The sequence below is a fragment of the Tribolium madens genome, unplaced genomic scaffold (assembly GCF_015345945.1).
Source record: "Tribolium madens isolate multiple individuals breed KSU strain unplaced genomic scaffold, Tmad_KSU_1.1 Scaffold_7;HRSCAF=85;Tcas5.2_LG10, whole genome shotgun sequence".
Classification (NCBI taxonomy): domain Eukaryota; kingdom Metazoa; phylum Arthropoda; class Insecta; order Coleoptera; family Tenebrionidae; genus Tribolium; species Tribolium madens.
In genome coordinates this window covers 4283441-4295882 of record NW_025401050.1, presented here as the reverse complement: position 1 = coordinate 4295882, position 12442 = coordinate 4283441, and the positions used below count along the sequence as shown (strand labels likewise).

The 12442-nt window shown below is 32.6% G+C and overlaps 4 protein-coding genes across 4 annotated transcripts in view; 3 read left to right on the top strand and 1 right to left on the bottom strand.

Annotated features, from left to right (window-relative positions):
• Positions 1-10696, bottom strand: LOC123010347 (prolyl 4-hydroxylase subunit alpha-1-like). Its single transcript, XM_044407192.1, has 9 exons — positions 10530-10696; positions 1885-2074; positions 1683-1834; positions 1297-1632; positions 850-1250; positions 576-800; positions 460-525; positions 246-411; positions 1-195 (listed from the first exon to the last, which is right to left on the bottom strand). Exons 2-9 carry the CDS (start codon positions 2061-2063, stop codon positions 110-112), a joined length of 1611 nt encoding a protein of 536 aa, XP_044263127.1. The 5' UTR covers positions 2064-2074; positions 10530-10696; the 3' UTR covers positions 1-109.
• LOC123010346 lies at positions 4909-6661 on the top strand. The gene has a single exon (XM_044407191.1). It carries the CDS (start codon positions 4909-4911, stop codon positions 6619-6621), a length of 1713 nt encoding a protein of 570 aa, XP_044263126.1. The 3' UTR covers positions 6622-6661.
• On the top strand, positions 7223-8953 carry LOC123010181. The gene is given in 1 exon segment (XM_044406880.1): positions 7223-8953. A coding segment is annotated over 1 exon segment (1731 nt).
• A 536-nt stretch (positions 10697-11232) lies between the features above and the next one.
• LOC123010180 (neutral ceramidase-like) overlaps positions 11233-12442 on the top strand; it is a 2828-nt gene continuing 1618 nt past the window's right edge. Inside the window, exons 1-6 of the mRNA XM_044406879.1 lie at positions 11233-11377; positions 11430-11573; positions 11630-11806; positions 11862-11989; positions 12044-12245; positions 12294-12429. Coding sequence (XP_044262814.1) covers positions 11252-11377; positions 11430-11573; positions 11630-11806; positions 11862-11989; positions 12044-12245; positions 12294-12429 — 913 coding nt within the window. The 5' untranslated portion in view covers positions 11233-11251. The remainder of the gene's footprint in view (positions 11378-11429; positions 11574-11629; positions 11807-11861; positions 11990-12043; positions 12246-12293; positions 12430-12442) is intronic.

The following is a 12442-nucleotide window of genomic DNA, read 5'->3' as shown; positions in this document are numbered from 1 at the left end:
TTTATATGAAATCGGCTTTATTTCTCTAATATGATTACACGTCAAAATAAATTAAAGCTAATCTTTGTTTAAAGCAAAAACATTAAAATTATTTAGGAACAGTCTTCAGTCACGCCACTAAATCCTCACTGGGTCTTTCCAAAGTACAAGGCCTGAGAAATTCTTGCCCGCGTTCGTGGATCCACTTATTTGAAACTGCAAATACCAACATAATAAAGTAAGAAAATTAATAAAGCCAAAATTACCCCATTTTGAGCCGGTTAAAACCGGACATGCCGCATGTCTTGTCATTTTATCACCATCACCACTCGGGTAAAGATTGTACCAGAAGGCAGCTGAGCCTTTTTGGGGCCATAACGAAACATTGATGCTAGGAAAAACCGTCGCGCCACCTTGTTCTACATCACTCATCTAAACAAAAAACTTTGTACTGACAATTTTGAAATAGATTATACTCACATAGAATAGCACTGTTGCGATTCTGTTGCCAGTTCCGAGACTCTTGAAGGCGTTTCTCTCGTCCCTCTTTAAAAAAATTAGTAAAACGAAAAGTTAAAGTGAGTTAAACAACTTACTCGGGCGAAATCAAAATGGGGTTCATAATGGCCGCCAATTCCGTAATTGACAACTTGGAGTTCTTCAGCTGTTGACATTGTCAGTCCTGTCATATCGCTGACTCTTTGAGAGACATCAGCGATGTGTTTGTGTTCTTCCTCCTTGAGCCATGCTGATTTGCTAATTCTGTATTGAGCGATTTCTAGCTCGCCAGTGTCAGTGTTTTGAACAGTGGCTCTCTTGAACTATATTTGGACAGTAGTGCCAATATAAATCAAGTCATAAAATACATACCCTAGGTTGAGCCATTCGTTTTATCGTTGCAATCTCACTATCGGCTAAGACACCGTGAAAGATAAAAATGTCGGGTTTGTGGTGAGCTTCTTCAACTTTGAAGGGAGCAATTTTGAGGAAGTTGTTGTTCCTACTTAGGTAAAAACATTTCAATTTGGAGGCTTTCTCCACCGGGAGGGAGATTTCCCCCCGGCACAATTGTTCGTAAAATTCACGGCCGTAAGGATCAATGTCTGGTTTCAATTCCGCTTCAGCTTCTGCCCCATTATCGCCTTTTATCTTTATATTTACAGATTTCTCTAACTCATCTTCGTAATATATTTTGTTTCCGAGTGCTCGCGGATGACTTGGAAGTATTTCCAAGAGTTTGTTTGTAAGATCCAATGCTAGAGGGATGTTACCTGGAAGAAAGTCAAAGCAAGTCTCTCAATTATGTCACAAACAAACCTTGTTTATACGTCGAAAAAGCCAGATATTCCAGTATATCGCTCCTGTCTACCGTTTCATTAGCCTCTCTCTTGAGTCTAGCGTCGGCTTCTCGCATCCACAATTGAGTGTGATAATAATCCTCATTGTTGTAAGATTGTCTGCCTAATTCGAAACAATCAGCAGCGCTCAATTCCGAGCTGTATTTCACTCCGTTTAGTTCGCCTCGAGCCAAGGAGGAGGTGTCGAGGCGGTAGGTGTCTTGGAGGCGAGTCAAGGCTACGGCAGCCCCGTTAAGGTCTTCATCAGTCGGAAATTTCATCGTTTCCTTAATATGGGTTATATTTGCCAAACAATCTTAAAGAAAAACTATTATTTTCCTCCAAAAAAATACCCACGAAAATTACCTAAACTCAAATCACTGTTGATCAAATTTTCGACCTCTCGCCAATCTGCTGTTAGTCTTTTAACAAGAGTGTAAGCATTAATGGGATTGGCAACATACACCTGGACGTTTTCAGAAGCTTTATTGTGCTGATTTTTGTAAATTGCTGCATATCTGAAAAAAATCCAATAATGCTTGTTTGGATCATTTTTATGCCTACCAACCTCCTCAAATACCCCAACTTTTCTTCTTCTGCTTTGATATAATTTTCAAGTGTGTTAATTAAAAGAGCTTCGGTTTCTAGAAGGTCCTCTAAATCAGCAAGTGCAGTGAAAACCTCACTCCTAACTGCACAAATCGAGCAAATCAATAAACCCGCTTGCAACAACAAAGAATTTGCCATTTTGTGTTCGCCTATAAGAAAATAAACAAAATCACGACTGTTAAATTGCATAAACATTAATAAAATTGCGATTTGTCGTGTTTATGTAAGATTGTTACGTTGTAATGTGAAGTGTTGACTGATCAGATAGAGGTATTAACCTTGTGAGAGAACTAGAGAAGAGATTTTAGCAAGTTTAATGATTATTAATTTGATGTTTTGTAAGGTTTTGCCAAAGTTTATCTCTCGTAGAGAGTGATTGTTAGCTCGAGGCGGAACGTGCTCATCAGAATGTGATTACGCAAGGTCGCAGAATTATGAATCTTATCAAAGTGCAGTGGAATGAATAAAATACTTCGCAGCAAAGGATGCTTGAAAATAGAGGATCTAAGGAGAAACTGATAAAAAATTGTACACAAACGCGTATTTTGAACCTTTATTAATGTCATTTTATAAATAAAACAAAAAGTTTACACACTGCTAAATCAAATTATACCACTGCTAAATCATAATTTATTTTTCTTAATTTTAAGTAAAGAAGCCTACATTAAAATGTTCGGTATTTTCTTACTTGCACATTGACAACCCCTAGTTTTTTCTTTTAAATGAATGAAAGACCATGAGCAATACATACATTATAAAAATTTGAAAAATTATATTTATTTTTAATTGAAAAAAGACAAAATCGTGTGATATTTCATTTAAAAACACAAGACAAGAGCCACTTTTTTCATATCTTATTCAATAGAATATTAGACGCAGAAATGGAAAATCTGCAAGGAAAGAATTGAGAAAAAAGAAATGAAACAAAGACGATTAAAATTAAATATTACAATCTTATAGTAATTTTTTTAAATTCTTTTTATTTTATTTTGGAACTATAAACTTGTTTGTAAGTCCTAAAAAACGGGCATAAAATGACCTTCATAGCCCTTGGGATTTTTTTATGTAACGTTTGGCATTCATAATAACAGCAAAATATGCGATCTCGAATTTTATACCAAATTCGCCGAAACTATTAAATTCTAATTTAAGAAAAGCAAAACACAATTCAAAATAAAATAAAACATTGCATAAACAGAACATTAAAAGTCCTCCTAACGCCGGGCTTTAAACTTTAAACATTCCCTCGGGGCCATAATTTCCTTATTATATCTTTAATACATAAATAACTATTATTTTAAATTAAGAAACTATACTTTACAAAAAATATCACCACAATAATCACGACTAGTCAACTACGCTTTTCTGAAATAATAATCTACTGATCGTATGTAATGTAAAATGAAAAATAATAAAAATCAGACAATATTACAACCCTTTTTAAATCAAAATAGTAAATAAATGTAGGTAATTAATCATTTAATTCATTTTTTACCACTTCTTGTGTGATTAAAGAAGTGCTAAATGAAAGATGCTGCTGGTGTATAATTTATTTAATGTTGATTCTAGCAACTTGGCATTTACGAAACTGCTTATTTCGCAACAACTTAATCATTGAACACAATAATTACCTTAGCCAGCCTCCTCAAAAACCAAATAAAATTGTTTTTTACCTCAAGTAAACCTAAGACTTTTCCCTGGCAAATTTCTAATCCTTGTACCGAATCACCAACTGCCGATTACATAAAACCTCATCTTATTGTCTCACCAACTCTATTTAATGCCATAAAAATTATTCTAAATGATGTAATATACCATCTAAATGTTATTTGCGCTAAGGTTTCCATTGCACACTTGCAAACAATTACTCTTACTCAAGCAACAAAGATCTTCCCAAGGGATGCCCACTTTTATGCAAATTTTAAGCATAAATTACATCAGAGGTAAGAACAGTGACATGTTTATACATTTAAATAATTTCACCGCTGTTTATGGAAATACGATATTTAACATTGAACTTGACACGACAATTTATTGAAGCGTAACATAATAAAGGGTAATGGCCAATTGTAGTTTTAGTGAATTAATGCGATTTTATCGGAAGATAATTAATTGTAGAATCAGCGAAGCTTGGTTTAATTAATTTCGTTGCAAACGGTGGCTTTGTTACTTGTTGATGATTATCAGTATATTTAGTTTTACTTTATTATTTTCTGATTATTAACTACAAGTTAACACAGTTGAAGAAATACTAGTATAATTACAAGACCTAATTCGTTTTGATTGGAACAAATCGGCGAAAAAGTGAACGTGAATCCGGGAAGAAGCCGTGAAAATCTTCAAGAACACTTTCACATGCAGATTTAATGACATAATAGGTGTGGGAACCTTGCATTCTCTACAAATATATTTTTTTTTTAAGAGAAAGAGTTTATCTGTAGGTTCACTCTTTCAAACTCCATATACTACATAAAGATCGAGGATAATTTCCAAACATGTAATATCTTCGATAAAGAGGTCATTTGAATCGTCTTAACTTCCTTGTATTGTTGAAACAATCGTGCAATAACTTAAAACATAATCGCTATATTTCCTTGTCAAGTAACCTTTATTTATGACTGTTTACTAATAACATTTTAGCAATAAAGTGGTAAAATTTTGTTAATAGAAAAAGAGAAAGTTCAAAATAAAGCTTTTTGTTGTGATGTTGCTAATAGAAGAAGAGAAAGACAAAAACCGAATAGTACAAAATAGTGATAAAAAGAGAAAATGTGAAATTATAAAACACAACAAAAATATATATACATATTTATTAATGTTTTATAAACATGAACATAAGCATAAATTATATTTTTTTGCAAAATTATCCCTTGTAACAACCTAATCCATTACCAATCCCAGGAGAAGCACTCAAAATGCGCTTACACCAAACCAAGAAATCAATCAAATTATGTATAGTTAATTTCACTGATCATATGAAACAATGTACACAATATTAAACCCAATTCTGACCGTTCTAGCATTACAAAAAAATAATACTTGTCTCAGAAAAATCATAGAAAATGATTTTTCAAATGCGTCAACTTTGACTGTGCTTTCTGATAATTTTGCTGACATTTATGTACCAGAAATACCAGTCGTTTTTCGCAATTTCGGTATCAAAAATTTCTTAGTGTATGGAGATAAATTCGAAATTGGACAAAATTTTAATCCGAAAGGAAAATATGTGTTTGTGTCCGAAAATCAATCCAAAGTTTTAAAACTAGTAGAAGAAAATCAACTTAAAAAATTTCTGGTGGTTCAAAAAGGACAAATTTTGTATCCTTATAACACAAAATCTTGTACGACACTACAGTTAGTGAAATCTAGAAATTGTCACTACCCCCATGACATTTTTAAGAAGAAGAAATTTTTTGATAAAAATTGTCGTCTCAAAGTGGGTTATATCAAAACACCTCCGTATGTTATCAATGTATCACATCCCCAACGACCTGGAGTAATGGTTTCTTTGATGAATTTAATATCGGAATTAAGTGGTTTCAAATTGGAATACCAAAACTCAAATCGGTACCAATACGAACTTTTAAGTAATGGTACCATTCATAAAATTTCAAGGGACTTAGACAAAAGTATCATCGATGTTGCTATTGGTCAATTGGCTTTAAACGACACCAAAACCAACCCTTTTGACTACGGACCTGTCATTTATAGTGACTGTCTCCATTTAGTAGCCCCAAAACCCAAAAAACTGAAATCTTATCGAAAGCTTTTCGTTGTATTTAATCTAGAATTGTGGAAAAAGATTTTCATTGGAATTGGCGTCATGATACTCGTCTTCTACATTTTTGCTCTATGTGAAGATTTCGAAAATGCAAGTTTCATCAATTCAATGTTTGATGTGTTCATGATTTGTACTGGTGGTGGTGTCTCCCAAATCCCCCAATGGCTGTCTTTTCGCATTTTAGTGTCTTTTTTTCTTCTTTTTTGCCTGAGTTTGGACTCGATTTATCTCGGAAATTTAAGTAATATCTTCGCCCAAAACTCCTACGACGTCAAGGTTAATAACTTTGAAACAGCAGGTGCTGTCAAAATCGTGCTTTACGTTGACTGGCGTGTTGAAAGACATTTACTTCTCGTTTACGTAACTTCACGTTACAAAGCAGCCGCCAAAAAACGCCTTTTTATCACAAATCACTCTCAAACTTATCTTATGAACCACACAGCTTTGACAAAACAAAACGGTACTTTTCTTTTCAAGAGTGTCCTCGAAGCGTTCCCTTCAGAAGAGTCGCTTCTTTTCCATTTTAGGCTCACTACTGATTATCTCACCTTTTTGGTGGCGTTCTATATGAACAAGAAGATTCATTTTGGGGAAGCGTTGGCGTTTTGGGGACAAGAAATCGTAGAAAGAGGCTTTCTGGTTAAGTGGTTCAATGATATTCGGAGGAGTAACGTCCGACCGGAGATTCTTCCAGAAGAAGAGAAAAAAATTGTGGTTTTGAAATTGGCACATTTTGAAGAAAGTTTCAGGGTTTTACTGGGAGGATACGCTCTTGGTTTGATAGCCTTTATTTTAGAGTTTGTGTTTTTGAAATTGGAAAAGATCGGATTTGTACAGAAAGTCAAAGATAATGTTATGTTTCTGTTGAGGCTCTTGAAGCCACCGGAGAGAGTTTTCAAAGAAAGGATTATGTAATTTGGAAAAACATATTTTTTTGTGTGTAACAGAATTAAAAATCATTTACCAGTAGCTTTAGATTGCTTTTCAAACAGATATTTTAAATACATATTCCAAAAAAACTTGAAATCTGTATATTGAAAAAGTAGTAAAAGTATAAAAAGTAATAAAAAACATTCAAAATACTAGAGTTTTTTCAAATCGTAAAAAATCAAATTAAATAGTCCAAAAAGTTATCCTTTCCAACCTTAAAACACAATAACTATCATGTAAAACATTTGAAAACTGTTGTAAAATTTTCTAACAATTTTTAATAGTAATTGATAAAAACAGAGTTAATCCTAAGTCTTGTTTAAATTGTAATAATGCAGACTTTTTAATCTAAAATCTTCTATAGTAAAATATTAGAAAATGGTAGCAATGTAAATATAAAAAAAGCAGAAATAATTCAATAAAATGATCTCAAATTATCCCAGGTAATGACTTAATCTCAGCTTTAATCCATTACACGCCTCAAGAGAAACACTTAAAATGCGCTTATAACGACATTAGGACACAATAAATCATCTCAGAAGTCATATTACTTTCTTTTTATTTCTTTCCAAAACGTCTTGAAACAATGTACGCAATTCTGACCCCAATTTTGTCTTTCTTAACATTAGAAAAAAATAACATTTGTCTTAAAACAATAATGCAAAAAGATTTTTTAGTTGAAACAAATTTGGTTGTGGCTGCTGATAATTTTACAGATATAATTTATGTGCCTCAAATACCCGTGACCGTTGTAGATATTTACAATTTTGAAAATTTTGAAACTAAAATTTTTTTATTATATGGAGATTATTTCACAACTAACCAAAATTTTGATTCTAAAGGAAAATACATATTTGTTACTGAAAATACGTCTAAAGTTTTACAACTAGTAATGGAAAATCGAATTAGAAAATTTCTAGTAGTACATGAGGATGAGATTTTGTATCCTTTCAACACTAAATCGTGTACTGCTTTAAGTCTAATCAAATCGGAGAACTGCTTCTACCCTTCTGATATTTTTAAAGAGAAAAAACTATTTGAAAAAAATTGTCGCCTCAAAGTGGGTTATATCGAAACACCACCGTATGTCATCAATATAACTCACCCACAAAGACCTGGAACGATGGCTTCTTTAGTTAATTTAATATCATACGTGAGTGGTTTTAAACTATAATATAAGGAACCATCTGGATACCAAAACGAATTTTTGAATAACGGTTCCATCCGTAAAATTTCAAATGACTTGGAAAAAAATATCATCGATGTTGCTATTGGCCAGTTGGGTTTAAACGACGCCAAAACCAACCCTTTTGACTACGGGTCTGTCATTTATAGTGAATACCTTTTTCTAGTAGTCCCCAAACCTAAAAGATTGAAATCTTATAGAAAACTTTTTGTCGTATTTAATTTAGAACTTTGGGAGAAAATCTTCGCCGGTATTACAGTCACGATTTTCGTATTCTACATCTTCGCCCTGTGTGAAGATTCCGAAAATGCGACTTTCGTTAATTCTATGTTTGATGTTTTAAAGATTTGTATTGGGGGTGGTGTCTCGCAGCTCCCCCAATGGCTGTCTTTTCGCATTTTGGTGTCTTTTTTCTTTCTTTTTTGTATTAGTATAGACTAGATTTATCTCGGAAATTTAAGTAATATCTTCACCCAAAGCTCCTACGATGTTAAATTGAATACAATAGCAGCTGCAGCTGCTGTCAAAGTTATTGTTTTTGCCGACTGGCGTTGTGAACGACTTTTTCTCCTACTTTACGTAACAGCTCACCAAAAAGCCGCCAAAACACGTCTTTATATCACGAATCACACCCAAACTTATCTCATGAATCGCACAGCTTTGACAAAACAAAACGGATCCCTTATTTTCAGCTCTATTCTAGAATCGCACCCTTTGGAAAAATCCCTCCTTTTTCCTTTAAGAATTGGTACTGATTTTCTTACATTTTTGGTGGCTTTTCACATCAACAAAAAAACTCTCTTTAATGAAGCTTTATGTTTCTGGGTACAAGAAATAGTAGAGAGAGGTTTTGTAGTTAAGTGGTTTAGAGAAATCCAGAGGAGTAATATTCGAATCGAGATTCTTCCAAAAGAAGAACAGAAATTGGTAATTTTAAAATTGGCACATTTTAAAGAAAGCTTTGGAGTTTTATTGGGAGGATATGCACTTGGTCTGGTTGCTCTTGTTTTAGAGTTTGTGTTTTTGAAATTAGAAAAAATTGGCGTCGTACAGAGGGTCAAAAATAATGTCATGTTTCTGGTAGGGTTGTTGAAGCCACCTGAGGGAATCTTCAAAGAAAGGATTGAGTAAAATTATGTTTACCTTGATGTGTAATGTAAGATTAAAAAAATATTAAACATGACGTCGTGATGTAATGTGTGTGTAATTTTGTCGGTAGGAATAAAGAGCTTATTGGGTGGCGATTACCTAATTGCATCTCTCCAAAGAATTTGAAATAATGTCAAACGTTAAAATAGCACAGTGTCACAACATTGTAAAAAAGAAAGTAATAAATAATAAATAAGTACATAAAAAAGATAGAATATTATAAAATAACTAACTTAAAAAATACATAATTATATTCCAAAAATATTTAGTAATTTATAAATTTTAACAACAATTAGAATAATTTCAGTAATGCAAGCTTGACTTGAAAATCGCAGTATGTATGTATGCTTTTGCTTTGAAAACGACTTAGCTTAACGACTTTTTTATTTAATTAAACACCTTGTACAAAACTGTAAGTACATTCTAAGTCTTGGCCTTTAATTTAATGCAATCATATTAAAAAAAAAAAAACATAAAAAATGCATAAATATTTTATTGCAATTTCGTTACGTCTCGTGAAAACAATTTTTAGACAAATTTTACACCAAAATCGCTTTCTATTGATTTTTGGCAATGACATGGCAATAATTACAATTATTTTTACTTTCACGGTAATCCAAGTAACAAAAACAGTTTTGAAATCAATTTCAATTTACAGTGGAACAGAAATAAACGTTAAATTAAATGTGAGAGTATTAAACTCAGACGTCAAAAATAACATAAATAACACTAATCTACACGATTTTTATAAACTATAACCTTAGCTGAAAGTTATAATTTCATATAGAGTTTAAAAAAATATTTAAAAAGTCCACCACGTCATGTAAAAAAACTGTAAAGTGATAAGAAAAATTAACAATTATTTTTGTTTAATTAAAAGTAAATAAACGTAAAAATAATAATTTTATTAAAGGTATATTAAACAAGTTATTTGTAAACTAGTACAATCAATGAGCCAGTTTTTGACACAAATTAAAGAAATTTTTCAATTTGAGAAAAATGTAAATTTTGATGTGTATGAATTAAAAAATAAATATTTATCATCGAAGTAAACAAAATTGATTCGTAAAACTTAGCCTACATTTTGTAATAAAAAAGATAAAGAGTAATAACAAAACAAAGCAAATTTTATTTCACCTTAACAAATACAAAACTATAAATGATTTTATGACTTTTTAAAACGAAAAATTAGTTCTTTAGCAATTTGGAATAATTATTAAACCATATGAAGCCTGCGATAACACTCTGCTATCAGTCTAGAAGGAAGTCCTCATCACGTACACATATTGCACTCATTTCGCTTGTATGACATACTCAGAAGCTGCGTTATCAATTAAAAATAAAGCTATTAACCGCCAGATTCCGTCCAACTCAAACTAAACAGAAATAAATTGAGAGAAATTGTAATGCGTCTAAAAATAGATCACTCCGGCAATTGGTAATCTTCGATTACCCCAATCAAAACATTTGGTCCAATTAAGAGCAAACTACACATGTCATCTGAACCTACCTACTTTTCACCCCAACCCCCCAAGCGCCACCCCCTTTCTATACTCACAGAGTCAATAATCAATCAAAAACCATCACTTCTTGTTCAAACACGATCACTCACTTTTTGCCGGCAGAACGCAACTGACCGACAAGAAGAAATAACGATTTATATCTGCATGTGTCATTACTTATTCTCTCCACTAAAACATGTGTTCCGAAATACCGATTGTTTATGTTATTGTGGAGGTGTGGCCATCTGGTGTTGTTCTAGAATGGGAGGAGACTAAAAAACGATAGGTGAGGCATCTAGTGAAGGGAGGATAAACTTGAGAACAGTGAGGGCAGATGACGCTCTCGGGTATAAAACGTTTGTGTACAAGATGGCGGCTGTGGGCATGAAATGGCGGTAGGCAACTTGATATACAAAAAATGGTTATTGATGTTTGGAGTTTCGCATCAACAGGATAAGTTGAAGCAGGAAATTGGATTAGCTAAATTTTGGAACTTTTGATAAAGCTATTCAAGCTATTCAAAAGATTAATATAGTATAAGAGCATGCAATACACAATAATACAAGAAAAAACAGTCATTCAATTCAATCAATCAAAAGTTTATGATACTTAAAAAAACTTATAATCTTTAGAAACTTTGTAAACAAACTTACATTCTATCTTAATCCAGTTACATAAATAGACTAAATCTATTGTTATCTACGAGTATTTATGTATCTACGGATTTGAACATTATTTATAAATAAGATTCTCCTCAAATTTGGAGCAATTACTCAAAATGCAAGTCAATCTACGATCAATTTTGGTTTTTGTATTTTTTTTGAAAAATGGTTTAGTTCAGAGCGAATACCAGATTGGAATTGGAAGGGCCGATTGTACAGGACCACCAGCCGAAATAATTTTTGTAAGCCCTTTGTAGATTATTTTTGTTTTTTTTTTTTATAAGAAAATTTTAGATGGGTTATGCTAAATTAAGTCAAGTAGGGTGTGGTCTTCATTTGAGACAATTCTCTCGAGCTTTCATCATTGACGATGGTTTAAGTAGGGTCGCTTTTGTCACTGTTGATTCCCAATCGATGGCACATGGAGTCAGAAGACAAGTAATTAATTTTTTAATTTTTAAGGATTTATCCAAATTTTGATTGTTATTTTATAGGTTTTGAAAAACTTGGCTGGTCTTTATAACGACACTTACACTGAACAAAATTTGATAATAAGTGGTACTCACACTCATTCTACTCCAGGAGGCTGGTTAATGGATCTTATGTTTGATATTCCAAACTTGGGTTTCGTTCAAGAAAGTTTTGATACTCTTGTTGAAGGAATAACGCAAGTAAAACGGCATTTGAGATAATATTTGTGTTTGTTTCACTAGCTATTTTCTTTAGTCTATAATAAATGCACATGAAAACATGGTTAAAGGTAAGATTTATGTAAATTCCGGAATTTTGCTTGAAGCTAATATTAACCGGAGTCCTGCATCCTATTTGTATAATCCTGAAGAAGAGAGAGCAAAGTAACAAAAAAGAAATCATTTTTATAATTATAATAAATATTTTGCTGTCTTTAGATATGAGCACAATGTTGATAAAGAAATGGTTCAAATAAAATTCATTCGTTCCTCCGACAATGAACCAATTGGTGCAATAAACTGGTTTGCCGTACATCCAACCTCTATGAACAATACTAACTGTTTGGTGACTTCTGATAATGTGGGATACGCTTCAATTCAGTTAGAAAGTTACGTCAATAATGAAACTCTTCCAGGAAAAGTAATTCATAGTTTCGTAGCTAATGAATTTAGTGTAAAAAAATTTTAGGGTCAATTTGTTGGAGCTTTTGCTTCCACCAACTTGGGAGATGTTTCACCGAATACTAAAGGCCCGATTTGTATCGATACAGGCGAAGAATGTGATTTTGTCACAAGTACGTGCAATGGTAACGCTCAGACCTGTATCGCTTCTGGGCC

Excerpts from the sequence above, each read along its gene's own strand:
- LOC123010346 (XM_044407191.1), top strand. The coding sequence starts at position 4,909 with ATGTACACAATATTAAACCCAATTCTGACCGTTCTAGCATTACAAAAA.
- LOC123010347 (XM_044407192.1), bottom strand. The coding sequence starts at position 2,063 with ATGGCAAATTCTTTGTTGTTGCAAGCGGGTTTATTGATTTGCTCGATT. Across the intron at positions 1,633-1,682 it reads CAACAGTGATTTGAGTTTAG|ATTGTTTGGCAAATATAACC; the intron begins GTAATTTTCGTG and ends TTTTTCTTTAAG. Across the intron at positions 1,251-1,296 it reads TTTTTCGACGTATAAACAAG|GTAACATCCCTCTAGCATTG; the intron begins GTTTGTTTGTGA and ends ACTTTCTTCCAG.